Below are 18,269 nucleotides of genomic sequence, written 5' to 3' on the forward strand. Positions count from 1 at the left end.
ACAACTCTTTACAAGTATTGCTACAAGACATGTTGTGTCTGCTTCTGACTGGCTTTTCTGATTTCTCAACGGTTTCTTGACTTTCCTGAAAAACGTCCGACATTGTCCGACTTTTCCCTGAAAGGTCGGATTTCTAAAAACCTGTGAAAAATACCATGGCTTCCCAAAATAGGGCAATAAAGATCAGAGGGTGACGTTGAATAGGGTTAATGTTGTTCTCCTATAGGTCACTGAATGCAGGATCGAGTTTTAGAGCAGAAAGTAATTTGTAGGAGATACATCGCATACAATAACTCCTGAAGGTCAAGCTCGAAAAATTGTGAAAGTAAAGCCGGACACGGAAAGTGATAATATCCCGTTCATGAAAAAACATACTGTGATGCACCTTTTGGACAACAGCTGTTGATAGTTTATAATGTCAGCTAACCTTTAGTCAGACTAGGTCTTTTCATCTTTTAAGGGAAATTATATAGAGAATATTTCATATTTAATTGTCATATAACTAACCATTTAATCATGAAGTCAAAAAATCAATTATCTTTTGTGTCTGTTTAACATTCTTGAAAAATACCCCCTACCCCTCATCATCTCCTCTGGTAGGCCCCGCCTACATTCCCCTTCCCTTGGGTTCTGATATTACATGATGCCCCACGAAACAGTACGATACAGAAGAGAAATCTCGATGACCTAATTTGAATGCAGTACTAGGACCTTGACTCAAGGGTTGAGACTCGTCCTTGAAAGGGTGCCCCTCGTCTGACGTATGAGACCAGGAAACTGCGAGACACAATTGGTTAATCCTCATCACGACCTGACTTCCCTCCAGTACTGTGGTCTATTGTTATGCTCAATGTGGTGAGCCAACCCAGTGGAAATGTCGCCTTTATTCTCCATGTGGCTGAGATGTCTGCTGATTCCGATAATCCTGTATCAGGGTAGAGCGGTGGTGGGCAGATAGACACGAAACATTCATTGATATCTGAACTGTACCAGTTATCAAAAGGACGAATATACTGACTATGAGGCTCTTGATTCATTGTTCACGTGCTTTCAGAGACTCATACAAGCATGTTTTGCTATCCATTCACTCAACACTGACAAGTTCAATCCAGGCTGCACCCAAGAAAGGTTTTCCACGTGCGTTGACGAAATTGATAACACGTCCTGATTAATTTGCTCTTCCATTCTGTTCTATACAGTCCCACACAACGCTCGTTCCATCATCATAACCACTGACCACAATCACTGCAGTACAATCAACAGTACATGCCGCGGTTGCGTACATTGACGATGATTGTCGGTCGTTTCGGAGAGAGAGGCATGTCCAGCCTTGAAATGAGGCTACAAGATAAAGGATAGGAAGGAAATGGCCGCCAAATGGCTCCTTAATCTGAAGCTAGGATCAGACCACTAATGGCCGCAGCCACTTAAGTTATTTGCAAAGGGCTGTTATAGTGGTTCTCAGACCAGGCGAACGCCCACCATGACACCAGAGCTGGACCTACGATGGATGGTATTTCGATTGCGATATTACTCTTACATGTCATAAGCTTTTTATCATTTTCTCAAAGACTCAATAGACGCAGTTGGAACGCAGAGAATAGCATTCCGCGAAGTTACTATTTATAGCTCACAAGGTCATTTGCATAAGATATTGATGACGTTTTAGTCACGTGACAGTCGGACATCGACACTTATTTCTACGCATTTGAGCTTATTTCAAAGTCAATTATCTTTGACCCTGCATTGTTTTTAGCATGAATGATACCATAGAGTCAGAGAGAGAAATATTCAGAACAATTATGTAGTATTTCCAACACTCGGACATGTGCCAGATTGAATCTAACTGCCCTAGTTAGAAAGCCTGAATCCATTACGAAACCGCATGTTTGTCCGACATTGCCTGTAATTCAGCGATGGGGAAATAGAGGGCAGCAGCTGCAGTGACGTCGTCTTCGCGGAATGCTATTCAAAAAAGTCTATATTGAAAGATTAGTCCTTCTAATATCGCCCTATAGACTAAAGTATATAGCGATTTGTGTTTTTCGCAAGACTAGAATGTTCACAAGATCGGAGGAAATACGAAATTTTAGTGAAAATATCGCGGTAACACAATAAAGACTAATTGTAACTACTGCTACAGTGTCCCTTGAGGAGCTGGGAAACTATGCTACAAAGATTAGATGTAAAATTACAATTCACTTGGGTAACGGGTGACAAATTGTCAGGACAAGAGTTTATGATGGTGTTTTTATCCAACTCTGCGGGCATGCCTGTCTGTTATCAAAAAAGCTGAGATAGCAAAGGGGTGAGTTGAAGTGACTCCGTGGGTGTGTCTGTCTGTTCTTATAGTTCGTGACAGAACCCATTGGCCATAAAGGAGCAGAGGCGAGTGAAATGCAGTCAGTTTGCTATTTACCGTGGTGAAAATGAGACGCGTTTTCCCGAAGGGCATGCTGTCCCAGATAAGCATCAGGCCCTAAACAAAGCGCACTAATTGTAGGATCGGTCCGGTTTTCCCAAGTGTCCTGATGAACTTTTGTAAGCAGCAAGTAAAGAAATGATACAAGACTGCATTGCCTCTGTTTCCCCACCTCTCAGCCAACAGCCCAATCCGACACCTTTCGGATTCCTTTGATCTTTCCGTCTTAGACATTTGAGAAGAGCCAAGGTGCTTCGGGAAATATTGACATTTTATCAGAGTATCAGGCTTCAAATCCAGGCAACTGTTTCTCAAACACCTAACGTGCCTGATGGAGAAATACGGAATTCACCTCCAATCTGGTTTAATATTTCAAAGGGCCGGTTGCTGTTCCCAAGGGTACAATGGGGTCCTTTGTAAAAGCAGCTAAGTACAGCTTAACTTAATCATTACCTCAAGAGAATAGGTCATTGTTAATGAAAATACCATTTGACAGTTCAGCGAGCACATTGGAAACAGTAGAAGCCTGTTTGTTTACTGGGTATGTATTCAATGAAAGTGTATGTTCATGTCAATAACAGTAAGTGAAGACAAAATAAGCCGTGAGATTCACATTGCCGAATTGACTTTTATCATTACAAGTAAAGAAGTTTAGGAAATTATGATGTGGGCAGAAGGAAATATCAGTTGTCTTGTATAAAAGTGAGATATCCTCAAGAAACACAGTCTTTCTAATAAACCTAATGGATGCTGGGACCATTTCCTGAATGTAACACCCATACCATTTCATCAACACCCTGCCAATGTCTGACAGAATTTAATTTCCGATTGCGACACATGTTTTTACGACACTGACGTCCGGTCAACATTGTGACACTTCCGTCATCTTCCAAACCATTTCAATTTTGCCGGGTCATTCCACTACGTAAACAAAAGCAGAAGAAATGGATACAAGAATAAACATGGAGACAATGGAGAATCTCGCGCTGGATGATTGAATTTCTTTTCGTTTCTTCACGGGTGAGAAAACTTGTTTACGAGGTCAGTGAGACACTGGTTAATTTCCTCGGTTTCTCTGATGACTTTACGCCCGGTGACTGATGGAACATTGTGGGTAATGAAGAATCCTCAGATGATATGAAAGATGTCACGTCATGTTCCTGTCACCAGTGACTCACATAAGAAATTGGCTGGAAGTGGTGGCAATCAGCAAACTGTAAGAAACCCGCTGGCTGTACGGAAGATGAATGATGTTACACGAACGGGGTTTACAAATGGCTCGCTGGGAAGCGAGATGTCATCCCTGGTACGGACAGGTTGTTTGTCCATCTTACTTTTATGTCATAGTTTACATAAAGAAGCTATCCTGGTCGCATAATTGTGTAACAAACAAAAGCCGACGATTTCCTGCCAGCAAACCCGATGAACAATCTTGTTTGTTCTCGATAATGGCCAGGTGCATTCTTCCCCAACCTGTACTTTAATTTACATTTGGCTATTGGTAAGGGTTTTGACATAGACGGAATCGTGTTTTTGTTGGTAGAGGACTATTTTTCGCTATTAGGCACACTCTTTCTCTCGTTTGTTTTTTCCCTTCTAACCATCCTCGCTCTTGACAGAGCAGAGGAATATGTCTGCGAGATCAGGATGCAGAGGATTGTTTTATTCAAGAAAACAAACGTCTTCTTTCATGGCATACTGTGGTCAAAGACTTAAACGACATTATACTACTACTACTACTACTACTACTACTACTACTACTACTTCTACTACTACTACGAAAAAAAGTTCGTTTTTCTATGATATAGGATTTTAGCTTTGCGACCCTTAGACATAAGGATATTTTTTCGATCCAAAATATCCTACTCTGGTAATGAATCTTTGTTCAATTAACAACATCATATGTGAACCAAATTAGCAAAACTTTCATAAATATTTTATAAGGCTAATCATAAAAATGAAAAAAAGACATCAATTGTGCACTAATTGGCTCGTTTGTGCGTTTAGGTTCATCAAATATAGATGTGGCCACATTTCAAATATCATAAAAAGATCCTAATCGACCGAAAACTTGTTTTCAATAAGTTATGGCATCGTGAGGCCATAACCATGACAGCGTTATCGCTCGGTAATGATAATTTCACGAGGTTTCAATCGGTTTCCTAGTAACGGATATCAAACTGTCAGAATTTGATCATAGTGGACTCGTTCTCTGGTAATTGGACATGATGAAATAAACTTTCTACCTTATTTTGACGAAAGACAGAAACAGCAGAAGATTTACCACCAAAATGTAATAGTAGTGCTGACGCAGAGAAGTTGAACAACCGCTGTGTAACACACTATTTTAGACGACTCAGACAGATGCCTCCTACGGTGGGCCGGTTTTGGAATATACTCTTTATTTAGTATTTCTTTCATAAACGTTCATTATCAAAATGTAACCTGAGGTTGGTTCTGCAGTTTTTTGTTCATCAGCTCAAGTTCTCCACCACAATAAGTTTCGTTTACGAATACAATAACAGCAACACAATAACCTGTTTCTTTTAGACTCATTTCCCTGTGAAATATCATCCGTTTCTTTGAGTCGGGTAACGAGGTGAAACCGTAACCTACGTCATTACTATCTGAATGATAATGCCACCATGCTATACATGAAAAAAGCTTTTAATTCGCAATGTGTGAACGGTTAGAACTACTTTTAGCAGACTCAGCTGCACGCTTACGAAAACCGTTGATAGGTGTATCATGCGAGGATGAATTGATTTTGCACTTTAGTATTACAGTTGAGAAAGCTCTTCAATTATCTAGCTGGTTGGTGTAGAGACTTTCTCTTCACTCTAACCCTACCCGTAGCCCCCGAAAAGAGATTAAATTTCACCAGGATAAATTGACGACATTGCTTCAGCCATGGGATTTTATTTATTTTATTCATCTTGATCAACTTATGTCTAAAGAAAATGGCTTCATCATAAGCCGTTTCGCCTTTTTGGTAAAGCGAAGTAAATGGATGTATACCCCAGCCCAATAAAAGCTTTCAGCCTTCCCAGAAGTTCTGTTGGCCGAAGCAAATTGTTTTGGAGTATGCCCAGTATATCATGAGAAGTGAAAGGCAGTTTCTGAAGTAGCTAGAGCTAGCGATCGATGATGGACAAGGTAAATAAGGTGATGACCCATGATGATGTTTGCAAATGTATTTCTGTGAGAATAGAAAAGGAAATTGAATTGCCTCGTGAATGTATACTGGTATGTACATGGTCGTATGGTGTAGGCATTGGACACTTTGTATTACGACCCAGGAAACCTCCATAACTCTCGGAAAGGGAACATTACGGTCAGTTAACTGACTGTGGTGGCAACAAATCTTAACCTCTCAAGATTTTTACAGAGGTTTTCCTTTTAAGGTAATGCGAATTAGTTCATATCAGTACTCGACACCTTTACACCACAGGAACACAGCACTGGAGATCAAGAAGTTTCTATCAATTTGACCTTTTTTCTGACTGTTAGCGCTGGCATGGTCCTATTGCCATCTTCGACAGTTAGACCATGCAGATGGTTTCGTCTCCGAATAAAGGATGGACAATTAATTGACCAATAAACCAAACCTGTCCCGCGCTGTCAGCCAGAGTGGCTCGGGATGTTAGTACATTGCACCGGTTATGTGAAGACTCTAGAAGGTGTTTGGTTCTATTTGATCTGTCATCTCAGTCGCCTAGCTCTGACAGGTTACGGATGTAATATCAATTGCTGGGATGCCTATTATGCACCATGGTCAGAAATTGGGATATATGGATAGATGAGATGTGTGTCTATTACGAACAGCACATCACAATGCATGCTGCATGCACGAAGCATCCAACGGAAAAAGCATTTCTTACCATACAATGTATAATATTTAGTTGTATCTCCTTTTAAGTGACTGTACTTGTAACTGGTACACACATTATACTGAAGTAATAACCAAAAAAAGATGCAATCATGCCTCTTCCTATCATAAGTTACATCTTATCACGAAAGACACTTATGACATGTCGTCACCTATTCTACCGTCTTAAATTCCAGAGAGGAATTTGCCAATAAATATGACTCTACCATACGTCATGTACTTCTGAGCAATATGGACATATTTTCCGATTCCAGAGTAGAGAACATAAGTCCACCTTATCCGAGGCGAAGAGAAGACGCAACTTGTCAGTGAAATGGTTCATTTTTTTATTTCTGCTGTCATCATGGCTTAGTTTGTATTGGTAAGGAAGATGAGACGTTGCATTATTGACGCCTTTGCACGACAGGGCGGATGCCGTTTATGATCAGACTGTCACAAGTGGTGCTGGCTAAACCTTAGACAGAATCACTTCTGCACTCGCCAGTATCATCAAGTCTTTCTTAAGAAGAGAAGAAGACTTGGTGACTCAGGGCTGCTGGCAATTTTCGAATTTGAGAATTTTCATCATTGACGTCTTTGCACTAGAGGCCTGGAACTTTCTTTGTGAACTCTGATATTTACCAACGATTTCTCAAGGTTTTCTCTTTCTTCTTCTAAAAGCGTTTCTTAGTAACCTATCAAGATCATCGTAAGAGTCTGACATTTGTACTAAATTGCAACAAAGCAGAAAGAATGAAGGAACACAGGCACACAACATAATGTTTTTGATACACACTACAAAGACTTCTCTTTATCAAACAAAAAATCCAGTTGCCAAGATGGTAAAAAGACATATTGTAAGTGAAATTGACATTCAAATATCGAAATACAGTCTGTTCTTGAGAATCTGACACAAAACAAAGGAAACGTGGCAGTGCAGTCACATTCATTGCAAAGCACCAATTTAAAGCACATTCTTGAAAATAAAGGCCAAGTGTGATTCAGCGCGGGAAAACGACGCCCGACCTTAGTGGGTGCAGATCGAAATCATTCCATGGACCATCTCCATTTTCTGTTAATGGCTCAAGAGGAAAAACTAGCGTGTACATGACACAATAAGATACAGTCATAACAGTACAACTATCAACCAACACAGCAAACTCGTGCCGATATCTCTGTATCCGGGCTCCGTATCAAGTGAATTGATCTTCAATTTGTCACCATTTATCATCGAGTGGCTACACATCACACCATGTGGACAATATCGCCATCGGTAATAGCTCCATGTAATAACCAGTGACTGTGATATCGCCAATTTAGGGATGCTTTCTGCGGTCGTGGCTATGGATTCGTGAATGTAGTGGAATCATAGTTAACTCTGTATACGGTTTGACTGAGATGTCATCCCGAGATGTGAACAAATGCAGTGTGAGCCAGTGTACCATCCTGAGAGCCTTATCCAGACTGGCATGACAGATAAAGCCACGGGCATCACCACAAGATCTCGCGACAGATCTTCAGATTGCTCCCTGGCCTATTCTGTTTTTTGTTACTAGAAATCCCTAGAGTATGATGTAAAGTTATCAAAAAGTCATTAAAACGGTGTTGTATCAAGATGGTTTCAGACAGCAAAGCAAGATGATGAGCTGAGACAAGCCAAAGTAAATGAATGGTTAGAAGTTGTTCAGCCATTGTTTATTGACCGATAAAAAGTGATGAGAACGTTAGCGGTGCTTGAATCACTGTTGTTAGTTACAGTTGATACGGATTTACAGCACTCTAGGGCTCTATTACAACTGATAACAGTGTCACACTCATTCGTCCATTGCGCCTCGAAGGAAGAACCTCACGCAGCTTCCTAGCAAGTGACTCAAGTGATTTTAAGGCAAATCACATTCGTCATGCTGGCATGGGATTCTTAAGGCAAGTAAGTTAAAGGAAAGTGGTTAGTTTAGGCTAGCTACTTTTGAGGCAAGTCATCTTTAAAACAATTGTTTTAAGGTGAATGTTTATACGACAGTGATTTCAAATCGACTGGGAGAGTCATCTTTGAATCGTACACCATTTGGGAATTGACTAAAGAGAAGTTATAGTTCGTATCTTTTCCAGTCAGACGAGAGAAGTGAACTTTGTAACACAGAGTGTACTAGGGGGTCTTCAGATTTTAGTCCTTTGCATTGCTCGAGAGCGGCTGAAGTCACATAACGCCCACAACGCCCATGATTATCATGTTTAAGAAGCAGTTGGGAATAGCCCAAGGATAGATCAATGATAAGAATGGCCTCAAGTCTTGGCAGTGAAGACACAATTGGGGAAATGGACTATTCCATCCTGTCGTATCTAGCTCGCCTGGCAGAATAGCCTGTATAGCACGATATCAAATACAGGAAGGAGAACTATTCCATGGGACGTTAAGAAGGAAGGAAAGAAGGCTATTACGGGGATAGCGGTAGTGATGGAGGACTCCAATGGGTGGCATTTTCAAGGTCATAAATCCAACCATGCTAGCTCGGATTGTGTATAATTATCCGACGTCGTCATAAATCTTGGACTTCTTCTGAGTATTATTTGGTTCATGATTTATAGCAATGCATTGATCTATCGGGATGTATTAAGCGATCGAGCGAAAAGAGGAGTTCGGGCAGTAAATGCGACAGCATGCCAACGGCTATGTTCTCACATTTCTAAAGAAAAGTATCGACTTATTACACGTGTTGAATTATTTAATATCAGGAGAACTGGTCCTTCGTAATATGTTTCCTTGAAATCGTTCTTTCAAAGAAATATCCTTTCATGCTGAGAGGAAGTTGGATTGGTTATTCACAGTACGTTACAGAATCAGTTAAATAATGAAAACGTGGATTGAAAACACCCCAGAGCATGGGTTGCTCGAATGGGCTATTAAGGTTGGCTGAATCATGGTAAGAAATGAGTTTTTAAGGCCTGTCTTATGCCTATGGTGGAACGTGTTATCTCTTGATAAACAAGGCATTACGCTTTGACAAACTCTTGGTATACAAGGCATTACACTTTGACAACCCCCTGGTACACGAGGCGTTCATCTTGAATCAACGTTATGCGCAAAGATTGTTTTACAGTACTGTCAGTGCTGTCAGCGATGCTGCCCACGTATATCAGATCATTGCCAACACAAACAGAATGAATAATGCAGAGACTGATATTGTTGAAAAACTCTTGAGTGAATTCTGGTGCCTTGGTGTGATGTAATGCAGAACAAGAGTATCTTTCAGGGGGAAGTATCGAATCGTGTTACAACAATCTTTATTACAAAAGCTTGGGATTCTTGCTCCATCTCGTGAATACTGTTAAGCGATCATTCGGAACTGATCAGGCGAATTGACACACTTAGATCGACAAGCGAGAGGTGATCAGCGCCGAGAGAGATCAGACAAGCTTCATCTGACGAAACCTGCTGTTAGACGGGAGGAGGCTTCACGAAGTGTTCATGGTCATGAAACCATTGTTTGCCTGTGTAAAACGTGTAGCTCTATGTAACCCCAGTGTCATATACACTGCTGTGAGTACCTTGAGAGCACACACGATAAACAAAGACACATAAAGGGGTACGCGTGCAGAAAACACGTCCCATTTTATTTTGGGTTGTCTTCGTGAGTGAACACCATCAGACTCAGTGATGACAGTGGGCAGGTCAACATCACGGAGAGATACATAAAAGGAGCACGTAACCAAGTGTTTATCGTTCGAGGCCGGTTGAGTGTGGCTGCTAAACCTAATGAAACAGATGAGCCATGTCTCCGTCTCTGTCGTTATGGTAGTAATTTACTTTTCTAATCAACTTAGCGACTTAATGTGGTCTAGAAAGCGGGAAATCAAGTGAAGCATAAACTAAAACCCACTCGGCGATCGTTATAAATATTTGACATCGTCCGATGGCATAATTGACACTCTAACTACTCCAACAATTTGCCGACGTATAGTTGGCACAGACATCCTTCTCGTCAAAGTGTTAAATATTGACATTCAGCAACACACGATATTAAAGCGAAAATCATTGAAGAGTTGTTTCCTATCTAAAAAGAGCTATTGGCTCTACAAATGGCCCAATGTTTCAAATTATTGACACACGTAAACTGCTTCCAGTACGAGAGTATCAGGTTGACTCGTAATTTCAAGTTATGATCAATATTACGCATCAGTCACATGCTTTTGGCACAAGTATAGAACAACTCAAAAGGTGTGCAAAAACGCTTGATGTAATTATACTTTCAACCAGAAAGTTCGAAACGTTTGAAATGTTCTGATCAATATTGGGTGCGGATTGTAACAGGAAGAAATAAGATGTTTTTATTGCATGGTTTCCTCACGTATCGGCATGCGTTTCATTCAAAACTAGACGATCACTTCTTTTGCAATTGCTCAGGGATATAGAAGGGGTGACAGCTTATTATGTAATATCACCCGTCACCCCTTCCAGTAACGTGACCAACTGCGAATGCGACAAGTGCGATTAGTTATGCGTGAGCGATGACTGGTAACGACGGTAAGAAAAACATTAATTTGAAACTGACCCCTTATGTCGGCGGATTGAATTTTACATAATATCATATCAAAGTGGAAAAAGATTGAAAAATATTTTATTCAAGAATTTCTCCTTACCTTATGTGCTGAAGATGGTTGATCGCCGTGCATAAGACTGTAGAGTTCACAGCTAAAGCAAGGTGCATGAGCCGCCGCCTGTATCAGATTTATCACCCCGGCAAGAGCGAGAAACTGAATCAAAAGATCCGTACAATGTCTAAACTCCATTTCTGATGCTGAAAATCCTAATGGCCAAGTCGAACTGCTTCAAATAATCCAAAAATGAATTATTATTCTTAAGCTTCCCGGTTGTTCTGGTGTCACGTGTCAGCTAGACCCATCCGATTGGCTGATACAGTACGATTGGCATCATGTGACTATGTAATTTCCGGTATGGAGCATAGGTTGCTAGGAAACTAGAGTTACCTAAAATGTCCACCGTCTGTCTGTGTCTGGATAAGGCGCCAACCAACTCGCCTACCTTCTCGAATGCTACTTTTAGTGAGTATATAAAAAGATGGTTTCGCCTGATCCCCTTTTTTATGGCTCAATATTCCGTTCCACCTGTCTGCTGCTTATCATACACCTCCAGGATGCGTCCCTCTTCACGATAATAGACCTGGCCCTGGAGAGAGAAAGGTAGACACAATGGTTAAAGAGAACCAATCAGGAAGGCAGATACTAGTGTGGTGATCTTCGTGACATGACACGTCCATCAGGCCGGTTCTTCTTCGGCGGAACACAATGGGATAGGGACATGCTTATTATCACGATAGGGAAGCTAGGCAAATCGGACGCCCCTATTACCCAAGTCAACATACCCCAAAGTCATTGTGTTGCTCTGACGCGAAACCAATTGGACGACTGATAATACGTGTTCTGTCCGTTGAACTACCACACTGATAACTTGCGATAGCTAGCTGAACTTGTAGGCTAGTTTGCAATAAAGCCATTCATGGGATCCAAGATGTTATTTTATGTACCCTGATGCCTGCTCAAGCCAATGTAAGAGTAACCTAACAAAGCAGTTAATCATTTCTATCAAGTCGTACAAAATAGGGCGGTCACCATCAGTCATTCTCTCCGATTCCAACCTCCCATTCCTGCAGTCTCAGTCATCGACCATGCTAGCCGATAATCACAGTCATTATTTAGGTTCCGATCAACAAAGTCCGCCATTACCGTGGGGATAACCCCTCATTTCCACCGCATCACGTGCGTCGGGAGGGACGTGCACGCTTATCGAGAGGCTTCCTGAGGGCTACCAGGGTAAGATATGCAATTACCTTGCGTCTTAATAATGTCAACATACAGAGCCGGTGGTTGTACTATGCAGTCTGAAGGGCTCCTCATATCCGCGGCATCACGTTCCCGGGGATGGAACCTGCACTCTCATCAATGGGCTTCTTACGGGTATTATGGTCTGACAACAATTGCCTTGTGTCTTTATAATGATTCTCTTTTGGTCGTACCATGCAGTATCTAGAACCCATGGTACAGTACTTATCATTCATTACCTGGAGTCGACAACCTTGTGTTTTGATGATGCCAATGTAGAACCCGCCTTGTCTGCACATGAGCGACAAAGGCCGAAGGCACTTCAAAGAGGTCGCTGAATTGCATCGCTCATGTCTATCTGCATCATTAGGAAAGCGGCCTTCCCTTTTCAACATACTCCACTCTGAGCCGTCTCGGACTTCGTTGTGCAGGCTACGGAGAGAATTTCTCTCGAGGTTCAGAATGTTTGTCGATGGCTACACTTTCAAAACTCTACCCACATTCCCAATGCACTGATTTGATCTGGTATCGATGTGTTGTCACTGATGCTCAGAGTGCATTGATTAGCAATCATATGACCAGGCTATCAATAAGGGAACCCCAGACAGAAGAAAGTCAAGGTTTGATTCAACACACATCTTACCGAACACATCGATTTACACCTGATCTGATCCACCGTGTATGATCAGTGACAAGTGCGGTCATATGAATTTGTGTGATGATTTCAAATCTACATGACCGAATGAAGTGATGGCATTGACTCGTATGGATTGGAGCTTTTTCATTTTCTGTTGGTCTATGATTATTTTACCAAGATGTTCCAATAGCATCGTAAGAGCAATCTCTTTTGGACAATGAGTGCCTTGAGGAGGGGGGAAGGGGGGGGGGATGTTCTGTGTAGTCGAAGTGGTAGGCCAGGGAGAGTAATACGGATACTGATGTAAACGTCACTCATGGACCATCTTTCCATGAGAAAACACACTTTACAAAGATACGACAGTCTTTCTACTACAAATGAAATGATTTATTGATGAGTAGTGCAATGTTATCTAACAGCCTCTAATTATCAAACAGATTTAAAAACTAGACCAATGATTATACCTTGACGTTAGCGCACATATCGATCAATTGCAGACTACACCTCAAAAAGATTAGTTTTTTAGGCTCAAAATGGTAACAACAGACATTTTCAATCTTCCTCACTATTGCTAAATATAGAAAAATGGCATGTATTTCTTCAGGAGAGGAGGCTACTAACGGAGTACCTCTGTAGTTCAGAATGAGATATATGCCTCAGGATGCTGTCAAGTTCAGAATGCGAACATGTTAATAACAATCAAGGAAGAATGGTGTAATCATGGTCAGTCTACGCACTCTTCGGATTGTATCACATAGCTTGCGAGTTTCAGATAAGCAGTTTAGGCCTGAAGACTGTCATTTCACTTGACATATATGAGATGTCTATGCATTTATAGCACACTACCTAGAAAGCGTTTTTCCAACAAACCAAGTCTAAATAAACAATCTCGTGTTGAAACGCTGATATGGTCTTTGCCCCAAAGCGATAATTTCACCCACGACATCTTATTTAGAGCTAGCCTTTGTCACCAAGGTATCCGCTATTTTGGTTGCAAAGACAACAATCGAACAAGCCTATCGCGTAGCTAAGCGAGTAACTAAGCTTATTGCCTTACATTCGGGAGATTTCCGTCGAGGATGCAATGAGCGCACCAATAACTCCTTTGGGTTGGCCATGCTGCTTTCAGTGTGGGGGAACCGTAAATGCCAAGTAACTAGCAATGTCCGGAGTCAAGAACACTTGTTGCTGGTAGAATCAGCCTTGATAACACAGCGTCAACATCTAATAGATAGTTAAACAATATATATCAGAGCTCAAAACAACAAATATAGAGGCGCTTAGAGCAGAGGATCTGATCTGACAAATGGAATATCCTCGAACTCGAGATGTCTAGGGGCAAGTAGGATTTGCCATCAGGCTAAGCTGTACTGAATTCTCCAAACAAAAGAGTAGTCTGTTGCCAACATGAGACGATGAAATGTGAGACAAAGCCGATATAGTTTGTTTTGTCATGCTTTGTTCAGAGTACATGTTGAAGGTTCAGACATCAACGACTGTATGGCATGACTGAAGCCTTTTAATGTTGTCTATTTTTATGATGCTGACATGGTTTTTTGGAAAAAGGCTTGAACATGTTTATAAAAAGTCTTTCGAAAAATCCTTTTTGAACTTCCATTATTTGCTCTCTCGCTTTGTGTCAGGGTTTAAAGCCTCAACATCTCCCAAGCTACCGAACCGAGTACTGAAGTTTATAAGTATTTTCATGTTATTTTCGATATCATATCAACTATAAACGTTTTCTTTGAAATAGAAGGTCAAAGCTTAATCACAAAAAAGCAATACTTTCTGAAGGATTTTTAAAACTCGTTAGTACGGAATTTCTAATTTTTCATCTCAATAACAATACCTTTCTGATGAGGATCCCGTTTACTCGTTGTTGGCGCACGCTGTACACACTACCTCCATACGGAAGCCACGGAACCCATGCAAACCTTGATCTCACAAAGACCCCATGTATATGGGGACCCTCCCTCCTCCTAGAACTGAGAAGCCCATCATCCTCCCACATCCCTTCCATCGATCAACCCCCTCACCAAGGGTGAACCAGGTTGTTCTTCTCGAAAATTGTCTGTAGCTGGTCAGGTAGGTCTTGATTTAACAAAAAATCTACCTACAACGAGTATGTCATCAACGAAAGTTCTATCCTAGAAGGTATGTAGCCTCAGGTTACGAAACTCCGCAGTTAAAATCAACAAGGTATGAACTACCCCATGTGCTCTTGTTAAAGATATAGGAACCAACAACAACAATAGTATGATATTGATTTCGTCTCATCAAGTTTCTTGGCATATCGAAAATACACTCATTCTTTTTCTTGGCACTGCTTATAAGCTTGAGAGGCAAATCCCACTGACTCTTGACTTACTTCGTCTTTGCACCATATTTAGAACGAGATTGTTCCGCGGAAGAGTCTCAGTTACATTTTGTATCCGATGAGGTGCATATTGATGAGTGGCATCATTTCTTTTGTGCATGCACGTCTTACCGTATAAGAACGAAATCTTCATGCCAGGGATAAGAGTCTAGAATGATGCAGTAACTATACCTGCTGATAAGAATGATTTAGTGTTTAGTTTTTAGCGTTGTAAACATCACCTTCCTTACACCCTAGCCGTGAAACAGAGATACCACGAAAGGTTCTGTGGACGGTCTCTGCTAATTGGATTGATAGGGCGACAAATGGCAGGAAATCAATACAATGGGATCATGGCGCCTCGTTTAATTGGCGAGACATGGCGAAACGGTTGCCAGGATTGCTGATGGTGCGCTGAGAAATCTTACCAGGATAAAGAGAATTTGCGATGGAGACAAAGGCAATGATGTCAAAGAGCTTCGTAGATTTCTCATGTAGCCTCTTATTCATGGTGAAAGAAACTCTCGACTCAGAGACAAAGGAATATTAATGGGAAAATAGCGCGAGGGATTTCGAGGGTTGTAAGTGGAGCCGAGATTCATGTCGGAGACAATCCTAGATAACGAGACAATATGAAAATGGTTAACAGGATTTCATGTAGCGACAAGAAATTTATCTAATGCTGAAGAGACGAAATGCTGGCAACAATATATAGAGAAATATCGAAGGTTGGAGTGGATTTTATGTTGCTCCGAGAGATTCTGTCAAGAACATTTATAACGAAAATAGATCGGGGAAGATGTCAGATAAACCGAACTAACTACAAAAGAAACTTTGAAATGTTAGATACACTGTAGATCAAGTTCTTTTATGCTAACGTTCCTAGCTTGGGGGCATCGATTTGCTATATTGCCGGGCTTTATATTGCTACAGCTTTTCGCATGCGTGGTATATAAGGTTAATTTGTAAGAAAAGGGCAAAGGATGAACTCGGATCTTCTGCATACCCGCCAGCTTTAGTAGCATTACCAATAGAAATGACTAATTTCGTAATGAAATGGACAACGGCAATGTATTACTGATCGTCTCGCCGCTGACTTAAATATCCCCGCAGGCAACTGCATGCACTCTAATCGAATGAAACCAACTGCTCGATCAGACTAATTGGTCTCAAGAGGACATAGTCGGATAATCAATGCTAAAAAAGAGGAATTCGTCTGAATGATGTTATTGGGAAAACACCTGCAGTGTTCAATAACACCGTTCTTAGTCTATTTTGTTTCGTTGGAGGAACACATTTGCTTTCGATAAAAAGGCAACATAACTGGTTTTATATGCTTCAATTTCCTCTTGTGACAGATTTCTGTTCATTCTTTATTTCCAAAGAAAGTCGTGGTAGATGGTTCGTTCATTTACTATCCCAAAAACCTTGTCCAGTGATGCTGTTGATCCTGGTGATAGTGTTTTACTTCACTCGGTATATACAGAAACGTAAAGCATCCAAGCTTAAACGTAGTCGTTCGTCTGAATTCTTCCATGCTGCATTAGACTACAAAACCTATTGAAAGAATTTTCCTCTTTGCAGCCAGTTATACGAATCTAAGTGGAACTACATGCGGCTATGCAGCGTACCTAATTAGTAAGGGGAGGGTGAGATGCGAAAAATCAATAGATGACTTCGATGGTGTATTTGGCTATACACCTGCACAATATGAAGTAAATTCCGTTGCTTCCATTCCAGCAGAGAGAAGTAGCTATTGGAGTGCGCAAGGTTAAACCTCTAGTGATTTAAACAGTGGACGCAGTAGAAATCAACCTTCTGTTACTTAGGAGAGAGCACCAGGGCATGTCACAACCATTATCATTGCCGTTGATGTGGGGTTTGCAGATACTGCAACTGGTCCACAAATTGACGGCAACGTACGGCGTCTGCTGGTATCATTTCCGCAGTCATGGCAGTGTGGTTAGAAATACCGGACCGATCATGACGGGTGTGTGTTGCTGATAATCAACCGAGTTACGTGGTCTGACTGAATCAGCAATGACGGTTTGATGAATGGTGTCAGCATGTACATCTTTCCTGGCTGGATCAGACAGGGGAGGGTCATTTGGTTAAGCAATGGCAAATATTGCCCTGGTGAGGTGGTGGCGGTGGCGATCGCGCTTGTCAAATGGCTTCAGTATAGATTTGCTAGTTTCCCATTGTGCTTTTCTTCATCAGTTGCTTTAGAATTGCTTGGTTAGTTTTCTCAGTGACCCCATATAAACGATACACTCTAGCTATGTGTTCATCAATGACTTAAGAATAGATTTGGAAGTTTCCCCAATGAAGCCGAATATGAAACATCAGTGGCTTTAGAATCGGTTTGCTAGTTTCCCCCGCGGAGGCCGAATAAACAAGACACATTCTGCTTTGTTCACATTCTGGCTTCAAGCGGATATTCAGTTTCCCTGGGACGCCCCATTTATACGGCACATCAAACACGGACCCACCACATGTCGTGTTGGTACAAAATGCCCAGAACGGTCTTCTTTTTTTCTAAAAATATTCGTCAAACCACTCATGATTTCAATCATAGTTGACTGTAATACATACACTGCGTCTCAAATATCATCGCAACGATTAATAGCTCACTTTTTATTTTCACATCCCCATTGACATTAAACGTACAAGCATCTGACAGAACAAATAAGAACAGTCACCTAAAATACAAACCTCGATTGAAATTATATCCACTAAAGGACGTCTTAGTGATGCTGTGTTAACACTCCCTTAAAGTACAAACGTCGTCACACTTAAAGTTCACTCAACTCCTGAATTTTTAATCCAGACTGTATCCACCAAACTAAATGTCAGATTTAGACGTTTAGTCATCAGCTCTTGGAGTGATTATTCCTTTATCAGTATGAGAGTCATTATAATTCCGAGGCCTTTCATACAGGCCGCCAAGCCCCCCAGGCGGAGAGGTGCACGTGTATTGGGCAGCGTACATGACGTCATAACCGCTTACCTCGAGCCTAGGTTTTGCGATGAATCACAAATTTTATCTGTCTGTAGGTTGCGCATTTGATACCATTGCTGCGATATCAACATTGACACAGCACCTGGTGTCAGAAGGATGAACCAAGCACAACTGCGTTGCTTTCAG

General features: G+C 41.3%; 1 protein-coding gene across 3 annotated transcripts in view; it reads right to left on the minus strand.

Moving 5' to 3' along the window:
* Window positions 1-18,092, minus strand: part of LOC135501316 (CCN family member 2-like) — a 79,956-nt gene extending 61,864 nt beyond the window's left edge. For 2 of the 3 annotated variants that reach the window (XM_064793368.1, XM_064793367.1), the window contains exons 1-2: window positions 17,837-18,092; window positions 10,929-11,475 (exon numbers count right to left, since the gene is read on the minus strand). In XM_064793368.1, coding sequence (XP_064649438.1) covers window positions 10,929-11,078 — 150 coding nt within the window. In that variant the 5' untranslated portion in view covers window positions 11,079-11,475; window positions 17,837-18,092. The remainder of the gene's footprint in view (window positions 1-10,928; window positions 11,476-17,836) is intronic. The other variant, XM_064793370.1, reaches the window with a different exon arrangement.
* Between the last annotated feature and the right edge of the window lie 177 nt (window positions 18,093-18,269).

This window comes from Lineus longissimus, chromosome 17, assembly GCF_910592395.1.
Source record: "Lineus longissimus chromosome 17, tnLinLong1.2, whole genome shotgun sequence".
NCBI classification, from domain to species: Eukaryota; Metazoa; Nemertea; class Pilidiophora; order Heteronemertea; family Lineidae; genus Lineus; species Lineus longissimus.